General features: G+C 41.9%; 1 protein-coding gene across 1 annotated transcript in view; it reads left to right on the forward strand.

Moving 5' to 3' along the window:
- Positions 1-344: 344 nt before the first annotated feature.
- LOC130595894 (neural-cadherin-like) overlaps positions 345-12,862 on the forward strand; it is a 38,938-nt gene continuing 26,420 nt past the window's right edge. The window contains exons 1-9 of the mRNA XM_057403002.1: positions 345-539; positions 997-1,222; positions 2,507-2,711; positions 3,102-3,213; positions 6,838-7,087; positions 8,085-8,227; positions 8,573-8,745; positions 9,088-9,256; positions 10,477-10,647. Coding sequence (XP_057258985.1) covers positions 410-539; positions 997-1,222; positions 2,507-2,711; positions 3,102-3,213; positions 6,838-7,087; positions 8,085-8,227; positions 8,573-8,745; positions 9,088-9,256; positions 10,477-10,647 — 1,579 coding nt within the window. The 5' untranslated portion in view covers positions 345-409. The remainder of the gene's footprint in view (positions 540-996; positions 1,223-2,506; positions 2,712-3,101; positions 3,214-6,837; positions 7,088-8,084; positions 8,228-8,572; positions 8,746-9,087; positions 9,257-10,476; positions 10,648-12,862) is intronic.

The following is a 12,862-nucleotide window of genomic DNA, read 5'->3' on the forward strand; positions in this document are numbered from 1 at the left end:
AAACTGGCAACATTTATGCTGAATTTGTTGAAAATATAAAAGCCAAATTTCACCTGTGTCTGGATAAGTACACACTTAAAACTATGCCATATGTAACTGACATAGTATTTAATATGCATAACTTATTACAAGATATTATTGAAAGCATTTTTAATTTGTTGTTAACTGGACTTAAAGCACAGTAAGCTGCCAAAGCCTGTGTCTGTACTGAATTTTTTGTGTACGAAATAGGATGAACACGATGGGCAATTCAGTTTGTTTATAGATACTCATGGAAAAGGTCTTAAACATTCCCAACTGAAGTTTGTGAGCAAGCTGTCTAGAGATCCGTGCATCTTTCGCAGATAACGACTGGTACCTCTGCCATGTCACACTCCTTGCCCCAGAAGAGGAGCTGCTGTCCTGGGGCATGTTCCCATACCCCTACCTGGCACGTGTTGATCCAGATGCCCGAAAAGGCACTCTCATCTACCAGCTTGTCGCATATTACAGTAACAGTGAAAACACCAGTGCTGGGATAACTTACTCACTCATTGGAGGTAGGTCTGTTCTGAAAAAAACCACGATAACATTCTGTTAAGTGGCAGATTTTTCTTAACAATTTCCCATTTTGTAATTTCATTGATAGATTTTTTCCCTTGGGGAATCCTTAAACATACAGCAGGAATAGCAAGTAGAAACTGGAACTATTTCAAGTAAAGCAGTTATGTGGATAGGAATCTTCCTTGCTGCCGCTTCCTTTGCTTTACTTCTATTTTGAAATTGATTGCAGCCTTACTGTTAGCTTAAAGCTCCATTTTTCACCCATCCTTGTTTCTTTTACACTTCACTGGTCAACAGAGCACGATGTGAGTGAAAGACAAGGTGCACAGTTGGGGAGGAAAAAAGAGTGCATGCAAAGACATAGGTAGATGACTGGAAAATAGCTTATGGTGGAGATGCAAACATTCTTGCTGTGTGGCATTTTTCAGACCAGCTTTGTGTATGTATTGATAGGTGGTGAAGAGCGATTCCGAGTAGATAAGAATACTGGAATCATCATGACGACTGGCTTGCCTTTGACATGGAACAAGGAGTATGTGGTTACTGTGGAAGCCACCGATGAGTATGGCAACAAAAGCCCCTATGCTTCCATTTCCATCCTGGCGGGCTCCCGACCTCCGCAGTTCACTAACATGTCTTACAGTGTGTTTGTCCCTGAAAATACTCCAGCAGGAGAAAAGTAAGTTCTACTCTGTTGAGTGAGCTCCCTCCCTGCAGGCTGAGAGGACCCTCACAGAGCACAATAAAGTGATTTTTTGTGGTGTTGCTTCTCAGGGCTATGCATATGCGTTTGCTGTTACACTTTAAAAACAACATGTTTTCTAAAAGAAATTATGCCTTTTCTGGTGCTTGAGAGTCTCCAGTGTGACGCATGGTGTAGTCTGGGATGTGCAGTTCTACTAAGATTATTTCTTTAATGCTTTTGGGGTTTTATTGCATTGCAACATGAATGAAACCAGCCAAAACCCTTGTCTGTGCATCTCCTGGAGCACTTCAGCTATAAATGAGTGCTTGAAAAATGCTGTCTTTTCATTAACCAGATTTGGAGTTGTTTGTATCCTGTTTGACTTGCATTTAAATATTCAGAAAGGCGGGTCATTGCCAGGCTCTTGAGATAACAACGCTAGTGTGAAGTGCAAATAGATACAGCTAAATCTCCAAGGAGCTATTCTGTTGCATGAAGAGTAGCTTAGCCAAGCCACAGCACACAGCAGGGAGATGCTGCTGAGCTGGCTCAGGTTTTACTGTCACTGTTCAGTTGCTTGTGAGCAGCATGGGCTTTTAAGGCACCAAGTAGCAGGTGGAGCAGTGCCTTTAAGAAGCAGGAAACCTCAAAATAGGCCAGTGAAGTAGGAAAAAATTGCTGGAGATGTGCCACTTACTCCTTAAAAGAGACTGAATGAGGAGAAGGAGGGAGACTTTTTTCCTTCCTTGGATCTTTCACTGAGATAGGCTTAAAGTGTTGTCCTAGACTGGTGTGAGACGGAGCTTCAAAACGTTCATTTCATGTGCTGCCAAGGTGGACAGCAGGATCTGGAAAGGCTCTGTGCTTTTTGGGTTTCCCATCCATCTCCAAACCTGTTCCTTTTCTGAATACGCAGCTTGAAAAAAAAAAATCAAGTATAGCAGCTCAGTTATCTCCGAAACTGAAGCTAAACGAGTAACTGCTGCCAAGTATTTGGAAGGGTACAATAGGGAAGAAAAAGATGTCTTCTTGTTAACGGGGGTTGAAATGGGTTGTTATCCGAGCCCTGCTAAGTCAGGGGATCAGTTGGTGAGAGAAGGTAGGTGGTGAGAGAGGGTGGGCTCCCTGTAGCCAGGGATTCTCAGTCCAAATACAAAGCTGAGACCAACACTGACAGAGAGTGAGCAATTCGGCTTTCCTCATCCTTGGGGGACAGCTCAGGAGACACCTTCATTGTTGTTGTTTTGAAGCAAAGAGTTATTCTCTCATTCTTTACAGAGTAGCAGTTGTTGAGGCTGTTTCTTTCCAGAGCCAGCCTCTTTCATACACTCTGCTGACGAACCCCAGCGGGCTCTTCAGCGTGAGGCAGGAGAGTGGAGAGCTTAGCCTGACCCATCCTGTGGATTATGAGAGTGAGCACCACCTCTATCACCTCTTACTGAAAGCCATGGAAGTTGAGAGCTCCCTCAGCAGCGTGACTGAGGTACGTGGATCCCTTCACTTCCTACCCACTACCTCTGCAATGTTCATTACTCATCAGAAGGACGCAGCCTAGGAAAACTAGTGAAGATGCTTGGGAGAAGGCTGGCCTTATGGTACAGGCAGAAGGCTGGGCTCTGAGCTGGGGTCAGATCTAGGCTCTGCGAAATACCTATTGTTATTCCTCTTTGGCTTTGTCTCCCATCTGCTTGGAAGGGGAGGAGATAACACTTCTCTGTGTTACAGGAGCAGTATGAGAAAAAGTTTAGCATCAGAGGTGTAAGGATGGGACAGCAGCAAAAGCAATGACTGCACAGGCAGTGTCCAGAGTGAGGTGACCATTTTCGTAAGTGTATAAACTAAAATCCCCTCACAGCATGTCCTTTTGTCTCAGGTCATGGTCCATATCACCGATGAAAACGACTGTTATCCTGAATTCCAGCACTCCATTTACAGCAGAGACAACATTCCTGAAACCATTCCTGTGGGCACATCTCTGCTGCAAGGTGAGAACCATGCCAGTACTTTTTGTGTCAGCCTTGCCACAGACCCAGTGGCTAGTTCTTGTTACACATTCATGTTCTTACTATGAGGAAGGGCTGTCTCTTCCACAGAGGGCACTGCCTGTGGAAGACAGGGATGGTAGCTTTCCTGGAGGTCTGTGTAGATAGCTTTAAGGTAACCTGGGAGTTGTGAGGGTCTTCAGTGAATACCACTGTGCTGTGCCCAAGGGAGGGATCCTGTAGTACCCAAGAGCAGCTAGGCAGCTAACAGACAGTGACTTTGGGGATTGATATAGCTTGTTTCCTTTAAATCTTGGGGTTGACTTTTAACTCAGCTTGGTCATCTTTTAGTGTCCTGGAAGCAGCTCCAACTAATTTTTCTTTTCTTAATGTGTTAAGAAAAATAAAAAAATTAGGTTTTTTGAACGGGCAGCTGGTTTTGTCAAGTATTAATGCTGTATAATTGACTTACAAAGTGTTAAAGGAAAAATCTTTGGAAAGATTGTGAATTTTGATATTTATGGTTATGGCTTTCCAGTCCTCATTCCAAGTTTGTCATTTTTAATGTGGCCACATATCACTTGCACATAAACCCTGAGTGCGCACATGACATTTCTAGAGGCTGGAATAGTATTCTGTTGAAAGATCAGAGCTGTTGGAAATAATTTTAAGCCACAAACTTCAAGGTCACTCTTGAAATACTGTGGTTGCACAACTAAGGAGTGAACTTGGATGATGCTGAATGTCTTGTCTCAGTCTTCAGAGTCCAGCAGACAAGGAGCAGAAGTCTGTTCTCTAACCTGTTTTATGGGTGTCAGTTAAATGTCTTCAAACATATCTTGAGATCTGACGTAGTCTGTTGTGATGTGATACATACCACAAGTGTGTTCTACCTAAAACTGGGATAACGCTTACAGGCTCCTTGTCAGTATTCAAGCTGAAAGTAGGGGCAGGTACTGGGGTAGTAACAGGACCATGGGCTGAGACCTCAGCGGGCTGTTGTGAACTGTGTGAGAAATTGGTAGCGCCAAGGGAAGACTTAGCAAAAATATACATGTCCAAGTTGTGTCTTTTGAAGACAACAGTGTATATGTCCTCAGTCTGAACACGTGCAGTTTGCGTGGTGATAAGAAGCTTAGCTTCCTTTGCATAGCCACAAGCTGATAAAAGGGCTGCAGGGACTTCTTTCTCTAACCACTTACCAAGAGAGTTCAGAGCTTGCTGTAGCTCATTTTTTGGTTAATAGCTCTTGGAAAGAAATCAGTTGATCAGAGTGAACAATTCTAAAATTCTTAAGCATGTGAATTTCCTTAAAGTGATGTTTTTCTCTCGGAGACTTGTAAAGCTGATCTAAAGTCACCCAACTGTGAGGGGAAAACATGTTCCTCATCTCCAAAGCAAGCAGAACGGCAGAATGGCAAAGCTGTGCAATTGCACCCACTTTGGTTGTCTTGCCATACAGGAGACATTTCAGGAGAAAAAGCCTTCTTAGAAAAGAAAATGTGAGAGGGAAGTATTGTGACAGTCAGTGCATGAACACTTGGTATTGAAGGGCTGAGCAGCAGCTGTAGTGGCTGCAAGGAAGCAGTATGTGCAGCCACCTGTACCCTGCACTGGATGAGTGCTGGGTCACTAACTGACTGCCAAAGAAAGTATCATCTCAGGGAAAAGGGAAAATATAAACCTGCAGCTCTTACCCTGGCTATAGTTCCTGAGGGGTGGGTTTGCAGCCTCCCACAGGAAAAACGAATGCAAACTCATGACAGGCTTTGCCGTTCTGTGGCTGACTGAGTTGCTGTCGATGGCAGTGAAAGAGACAGTGTGACATATGCCATTTGTTAAAACTGTGGTTGATGTAAATGTAGGTTTTAGTTGTCAACCATTTTTATTTTAACACACTCAAAGTCTGGCTTGTATCATGTTTGTAGTGCTGAAGCAACGCTAGCTGAGTCGATCTGTCTGCTTAGTCATTATGGGCAGATTTATGCTTACTGCATGTGCTTTAAGTTGTCTGGTTGCAAACAAGCTATGATCTGAAAAGCAGGGAGGGATGCTCTCAGCAGGGGTTAACATACTCCTTCAGCTGCACCACTGTGCCAGAAGAGTGGTAGCTGGCAGCTTTGTACTAACATACTAGGCTTTTAGCTGGAGTTAGCTGACACTGATCTAGTTCGGAGCATGGGCAGAGCCAGCACAGACCTGCTCGTGGTTGCTCTATGTTCGTTGGAATACCTTTGCAATGCAGATCAGTTTGCAAGATGGAATTAGATGAAAGGAGAATGGAATTCCCAGTTGCTGTTGGGAAGTAAGGCATGCTTTTGTCATGTACAGGTAAGTGTCGCGTTCCCTGTTTGCCAGAAAACATTCGGGGAAAAAAAAGAGTATAATCCTTAAGCACATAAAATGTTTTTTTTGTTTTGTTACAATATCTCAGTAATGACTTTGTAGATTAAATCAAAACTTTTCAAATGAAATGTTTGTCACTTTCTGCATGTCGTTCTAAAAACAATACTTAACCACTAAATGTAGCAGGTTTAAGTCACTTTCATTTCAATCTTTCTTGAGTTTTTAATATATTTCACCTTTCAGTACAGCAAGATTAATTAATTCTAAAGCCCTTGCTTTTGTAGTCTGTAACACACCCAAACGTTTATTCACAGAAGGTTTTGAGAGATGTTAACTGAGATGTTACAATCACCCTAAATGCCCTTTTAAACCAAGATTAGTAACTTTCCACAGGCACTTGAGGTTTTTTGCAACTAAGCACAGCATTTCATTGCGCTTTTTCCAATCTTTCTCTTCCCCTTTCGTATTTTGAGTTAAGATTCTGATAGTGATGAGTTGTTGTTTCTTCTTTTCATTTTTGGATCATGTTTTCTGCCAGGGTGCCCTTGCAATCATTGTTTGGCTTTCAACAGGCTATGCGCTACCACGATGGCTGCATCTGTATCCTCGTAGTAGAATAAGGAGTTTGCTTAATTGCAGTGTGGGTGTGATGTGAAGCCTCATTGTTTGACTAGAAAAATGGCAGGGTAATTAAGGAGGAGAACTCCCGCTCTTAATGATCACTTTCGATGCTCCAGCTCTTTGTTCTGCTTATTTGCTGCTTCTGAGCAGATGGGACACCCAACATACTGAATAAACACTTGCTGGGGAGGAATGTTTAATCACTCTTTGTACCTTGAAGCGTCAGGTAATTAAAAAGTACTTTAGCTGTAACATCCCTGGGAGCTAAATAAATTTGAACAGCATACCCTGAGAGAGTGAGGACACAGTTTATGACTGATAATGTTCTACAAACTTGCATATTGATTGCATGGTAATTAGCAGTGTTGACTGCTATTTGTACAAAGCATGTTGGGATTATGACTCTCTTGCAAATTTACCTTACTGTGATCTCTCAGGCTGGGTTGGAGTAGAGGGAATTGTTTTGCTTTTTTACTTGCAGCCGTCTGCTAAGTTCTCAGACTCTTACCACAAAAATAAGGCTTTTATGGATAAAACAGATTTGGGTGATGCCTGTTCTCAAAAAAGGAAAAAAAAAAGCATCTGAAGTTGACTTGGTAGGAAATAGAATAACCAAACCTCTTCTGCAGCATGACTGTTGTTAAATGTGTTCTCTCATAGTGCTTGCAACAGACTGTGACTCTGGCTCCAACTCTGAGATTGCTTACTTCATCCAGAGCACTGATTTTTCCATCACACAACACGGGGTCATCAATTCTAACCAGAGGCTGAACTTTGAGCGAGCAAACCATATGTATGAGTTTGTGGTGATAGCTGTCGATAAAGGACATCCCCCTCGGACAGGGACAGCATCTGTGCGAATCCGGATGGCCAACGTGAATGACGAGGCTCCCGTGTTCTCCCAGTCCATGTAAGCCAGCTTGAATGCCTGCACTGATTGTTAAAGATGCAGTTTATATGTGTAACCTTAATAACACTTGGCTAGATGGTGACTTGTTGGTTTTTGCAACTATAAGTACCAATGGAATCAAAGGGTAATTTGTATGAAGAAAGGCTTTAGAAGTTGGCCTTTCATTTCTAGATTGCATAAAAAAAAGCACTAGTTTTGATACCAGCACATTGACTTTTTAGAGAGAGAACAGAATGAATAAAGGGCCTAACTCTATATGGAATGATTTTGACTGTGGTGACTTCTAGGTATTAAAGTGATTGTCCATGCATAAGTATATGACAAATAGATGGTAGTTAGCAAAGCATTAAACTTCATTTATCACCAGCAGATTGTATTATAAGATAATTTCATGAGGTCCTGGGTGTTTAAAATGTCTTCTTTCCATTCCTGAATGAATACAATTTCTATTTTTTGTACAAGTTTAAAATTTAATGTTAATGTCCTTTCCAACCCTAACTGATCTATGATTTTATGATTCTATAGAAATGTTTTAAATACAAAACATACATACATTTATTTTCAAAATTAAATACTTTCACATTCATCTCTCTGGTACTTTTACGTTCACTTTTACATTCATCTCTGCAGTATCTGATGCTTTCCATTAATATACAGGGACATAAGAAATGCTGCATTACAGATACTAGTCCTTTTTCCCATCTTCTGGAGATAAGTGATCCTGGTTTACATTATAGTGCAGTACGGTGCATATTGATATCTTTCCAAAGATCCTTGGACATTACTTATACCAAAACTGCAGGATTAACAATCCTAAAATACCCTGAACAAAGATGATCAAAGTATCATCTTAAATTGATTAAAGATTCCATGATTGCATGCCCAAACCTTAAAAAAATATACATTCCTAATGGATTTATAATGTTGCCTGATGGATAACATGGTTGGGGTTATTCTGATACTGAATGTGCTGCCATTGCTCCCTTATGTCTATCAGCTACAGAACTTTCCTCTCCGAAGATGCTGGTCCCAGCACCTTAGTGGCTACTGTTCGGGCAAAGGATCCTGATGGAGATGGGCTGCTCTATCTGATTACAGGAGGCAATGAGGAGGGCAACTTTGAACTAGATAGTCAGAAAGGTAAGGAAAGAGGTTTTAGGACACAGTTATTTACTGCCTAATCTGTATTGACCACTTCACCTGTGCATCAAAAGCCATGAGAAAGCACCATATTTATATACTCTGCAAACGGAGATGAATCAGTGAGAATTAGCTGTTTGATATGATGGTGATTCTCCAGTTATCAGCCAAAACTTGGGATCTTGGTCCAAGGACTTTGCAGTCTAAGATGACCAATTCCTACGCTTTGCAACCGAAAGGCAAACTAAACCAGCAATACAGTCACAGAGAAATGTGATGCTCACTTGACTTTGTTAGTTTGTTTGCACAGGAAAATGAAATGACACTCTATGCTTCCAAATTTAGGTATCATTAAACTCCGCAGAAACCCACCGCCCAACCTGAAAGGGCCTCAATACACACTGAACATCACTGCGATAGATGACAATGCCTCAGGGGGACCCACCCCTCTCAGCAGTTTTGCTGAAGTTATTGTAGGAGTTAATGACATTAATAACAACAAGCCTGTCTTCAGAGAGGTAAGATGTCTTTCTGGAGATATTCTTTTCCCATCTGTAACTGGGATAACAACTCTCTTTGCTACTGGTAATTCCTGGTGGGCTGAAGGGACTGTGGGTGCAGAGCAGAATGAATCTGTAAGTGAACACACAGCCAGGTTTCTTCATTGTTAAGGTGTAAAGTCATCATTCTCATTTTTCCTTCCTCTCCCTGAAAGCTTGATTTCTTTGTGAGTATAAGCAAGAGAAGTGATTTTCTTCTGAGTTCTTCTCAGACATGCTGGAAATACATTTTGACACTGTGCAGCAAATTCACATGTCTCTGTGTAATATATAGGGTTGGATGTTTCGGTGTATTTCTAGTGCACTTACTACAGTGACAGCACCTGGGTTCTGGAAAATCAGCCTCCAGGCACATTTGTGCTACAGGTAGAAGCCTATGATGCAGACCTTGGTGTCAACGGAGAGCTGAAGTACGGGCTCATGCATCGAGATGGAGCTTCCCTGGGCTTCAGCATTCACCCAGACACAGGTCAGTAGCTTCCAGATTACTGAGATAACATGAAAATTCTGTGGTATTTTAATAAGAATGCTACTCTATCAGTGTGTCCATATGTGCTCATGTTTTAACTGTGTAACTGAAGGCTTAGTCGTAACAGCATATAAAATAAACACTGGAAAAAGTTCAGAGTATATGGATAGCCATGCACATAGGCTAGATTAAGATCATAGTGATTTAAGTGACAAATTAAGTAGGGAAGCAAACCCCAGGTCAATAGAAAGATAAAAAGCTATTCTGTATCAGTTATCTTCCTACTGGATCAAGTGTAGCTATAAAAATGCAGAGCAGAAAGTGACTAACAGCTTGAGTTTGTTCTTTCCTTCAGTGTGTCCGTGGTTAATTTCTCATCCCATGCACAGACGGTAGGTCCAGCGTAGAGTGTACAGAGGCAAAACCCTCCTATCAGAACAGGGCACTGACAGACAGTGCATTTCAGAGGAAGAAGTTGTAAAACTTGTTGATGTTTCTACAGCCAAAACAGTAAAATGGGATATTTGCATGTCCAGGACTGAGTGGGATACTGGAAGGGGCTACAGTAGAGCAGCAGAATCCTGGTCCCTAGCATAGCAGAGACATATAAGCCTGGAACTGGCCTCAACAGGAACGGTTTAAAGTTGCCCAATCAGAAGAAAAGGGCTGAGACAGGGAGAGACTTAGTAAAGAGGAAAAACTGAAGATTGGAGAAAATTGTTCCATTTATTAACTGATCTATGTGATTCTATCCAATTTTAATCTGTTCTATGAGACAGCCTCCAGCTCCTGTAGTAGAGATTACTTTGGTCACATCACTTGTGCCTTCTGTGGTGTGACTCCTCCCCAAAGTAATAATCAGCTGTCTTTGAAATAGTCGGTTCCTTGGACTGTCACTGGGGTAAACTTAAGAGAGGCCTTTCAATGAGGAGGAGAAAGTCCTGCGCTACATGAGGAGTGAGATAGCAAAGTTATCAGACTGAAGTTCCTTATCAGGGCAGCAGAAAAGAAAGCTGTTGGTTACTGGCAATAGGTGACATGTGAGGAGAGGAGAGACAGGGGAACTGGAGTTGGTCTTCTGCAAGACATGCATTGCAGGGTTGGTGTGGATTAAGCCTGACAGTTGTGCTGCATGGTCAGAGGTTCCTGTTGTACAGGAGATGTGCAGGTCCCTTTCTGCAAATTCAGTCCCACAGAACAGGAGATGTCTGTGTTCCCAGGAGTCATCACGACCATGCAGAGTTTTGACCGGGAGAAGCAGAGGGAGCATACGCTGTCTGTTACTGCTACCGACCAGGCACAGGAACCACTGATCGGCTTGTGCCAGATCACCGTCTTTATTGCTGATGTCAATGACAACGATCCCAAGTTTGAGAACAGTCGCTATCAGTGTGAGTGTTTCTTAATACCTGTCCCAGTACCGCAACATGAACCTGGTTAGTAATTACTTGTAATAGTGGTCAGGTTTTTTAGGTGACCAGTCTTCCTTTGCTTCTCACTAAGCCAGTTATTGTTTAATCCATCATTAGTGGAAATATGCAGAATAGATTGGTCCTCTTTACCCACTGCAATACTCTTAGAAACACAGTATTCACTCCTACAGATAAGGCAGATTGTTCCCTTCCCTTTATGGCTTTTCCGTGCCCCATTTTTCTGCACACTGAATTTTTATTTGATGTCTCAAAGCAAAACACATGACATCCTAGCTGGGAATTCATCAGCCCTGACTAGAAGAGCAACTGTCATCTGTGTCTCTTTAACACAGAACGTCTGTTCAAATAGGCTGGAGTGGTGTGTATCTCTTGTCAAACAGCCTGAAATCCTTGGCTTCTAGCTTGCATTTGACTGGGAGCCCTGATGCCTCCTGTAACTGGGTTGCTGAGCTAGCTTTTCTCATTTGCTGTGGTGCAATTCCCGTTTTATGCGCACATGATGTGCTTTCTGTCAGTCTTCCGTTTAATTTGACTCTATGCTTCTCCAATAGTATCCTGCACTTCCACACACTTGGGGCATCTACATTTGATGCCACCCACAAGTGACAAACATACTTCCTAGCCGCTGGATGAGAACAGACCCTTTCTTGTGTAATTGCCTCAATATGGCAAAAAATAGTTGTTGATGCATGTGACAACAGCTCCATTTTGGAGATGTTTTGGCAGTTCTATGGCAATGTCATGTAGGGCAAAGAGTGACCAATGCTTTGTTAAAATGAAGATGGCTCATAAGTAAATCATCTTTAGCATCACAGAGGCCAGTACTTAGCAGCATTCAAAAAGAAGTTGGGTGCTCCTATGGCAGGATTTTAACAGGATGATAAATAACCTGTTCAGAAATAGTCTAAATATACATCCACACTTCAGAGTTATGCACAAGGACAGAAAAAACATTGTGTTTCACCTCTGTGTGAGTGTGACTAACTCCCAGCACCAAATTGATTAAAATGTTCAGATTGGGAAGAGCCATTTCTGCATTCCTACGGGTAGTTTCTGCAAACCTGGCCAAAGCAGTGATCAGAAATCAGGTGGGAGTGATCTCATTGAAGAGGAATACATTTGGACAGAGCAGAAAAGTCCTTAAGGTAAAGGTAATGTTTGTGCAAGGATGAACCTCTCTACCTTCAGAAATGTTCTTCATGTGAAACTGCCCAGGATTAACTTTTTTCAGCCGTAGTGAAACTGAGCAGTGATCTGGTGATTATGGGGACTCCGGCACATCTGAGGAACAGGCAGATTTTCTTCTTTTTCAATGCACACAGGGTACCAGCAAAGATCTGAAGCAAAGGCAGCCCTTTGGGACGGGGAAATGGCAGATAATGAGGTCACTTTATGCACAGTACTTTCCCAGCATCTATACATAAGTAATCAATGTTGGTACGTCACAGAATTAAAAATAGCTTCCTCTCTAACAAGATCAAATGCCATTAGTCATAGGTTTCTATTCTTCCTGGAAACTGCTGGTTCTTTATTCCTCTGCACTAGGACATTGGTCAAATCCCTGATTTAAGCCATGCAGCTTGTCATCTGCCTGCAAAACAGACATTAAAGAAATGTTTAACTGCGTGCAGCAGGGATGTCATAGTGAGTGTTGAAGTTATGCCAACAGCAAGAGAAGTACATAAAATGAAAGAGTACAGCCCTTCCAAGTAATTTTGTGGTTTTCTTACAATGCAATTTAACAGAATTTGACTATAAAAGCATAAATTAAAACAAAAAAAAAGAAGATATTTTACAGTGTTTCTTAGCAATAAATTCCGTTTTCATTAATCTGTTCTAGTGTCAATAAATCTCTTCTGAGAGTAGCTTTTCTGACATAGCAGGGACATGATCCTACACCAACTAAATATCCTGGGGAAGAGGGAAGCTAATTGAAGCTCAAATTGCTGTTCATGGAGCAAGTGATTGTAGTGGTTTAAGGGTTTTACTGCCCTGCTGCCACAGCAGCAGGTACACCTAGATATTAAGGGAGAAAACATGACTGCTCCAGTTTATAAATAATACTCATTTCTGATTGTCCCACTTTAAAAATGCCGAAGAGGACATGTACAAGGAAGATCAAAGGTACGAAAGGGTATCTGAATAAGAAGTGATTAAATTGACTGGGTTGTCA

Source organism: Pezoporus wallicus, unplaced genomic scaffold (assembly GCF_028554395.1).
Source record: "Pezoporus wallicus isolate ANWC-B61680 ecotype Strahan unplaced genomic scaffold, APGP_CSIRO_Pwel_v1 contig_2456, whole genome shotgun sequence".
Lineage (NCBI taxonomy): Eukaryota > Metazoa > Chordata > Aves > Psittaciformes > Psittacidae > Pezoporus > Pezoporus wallicus.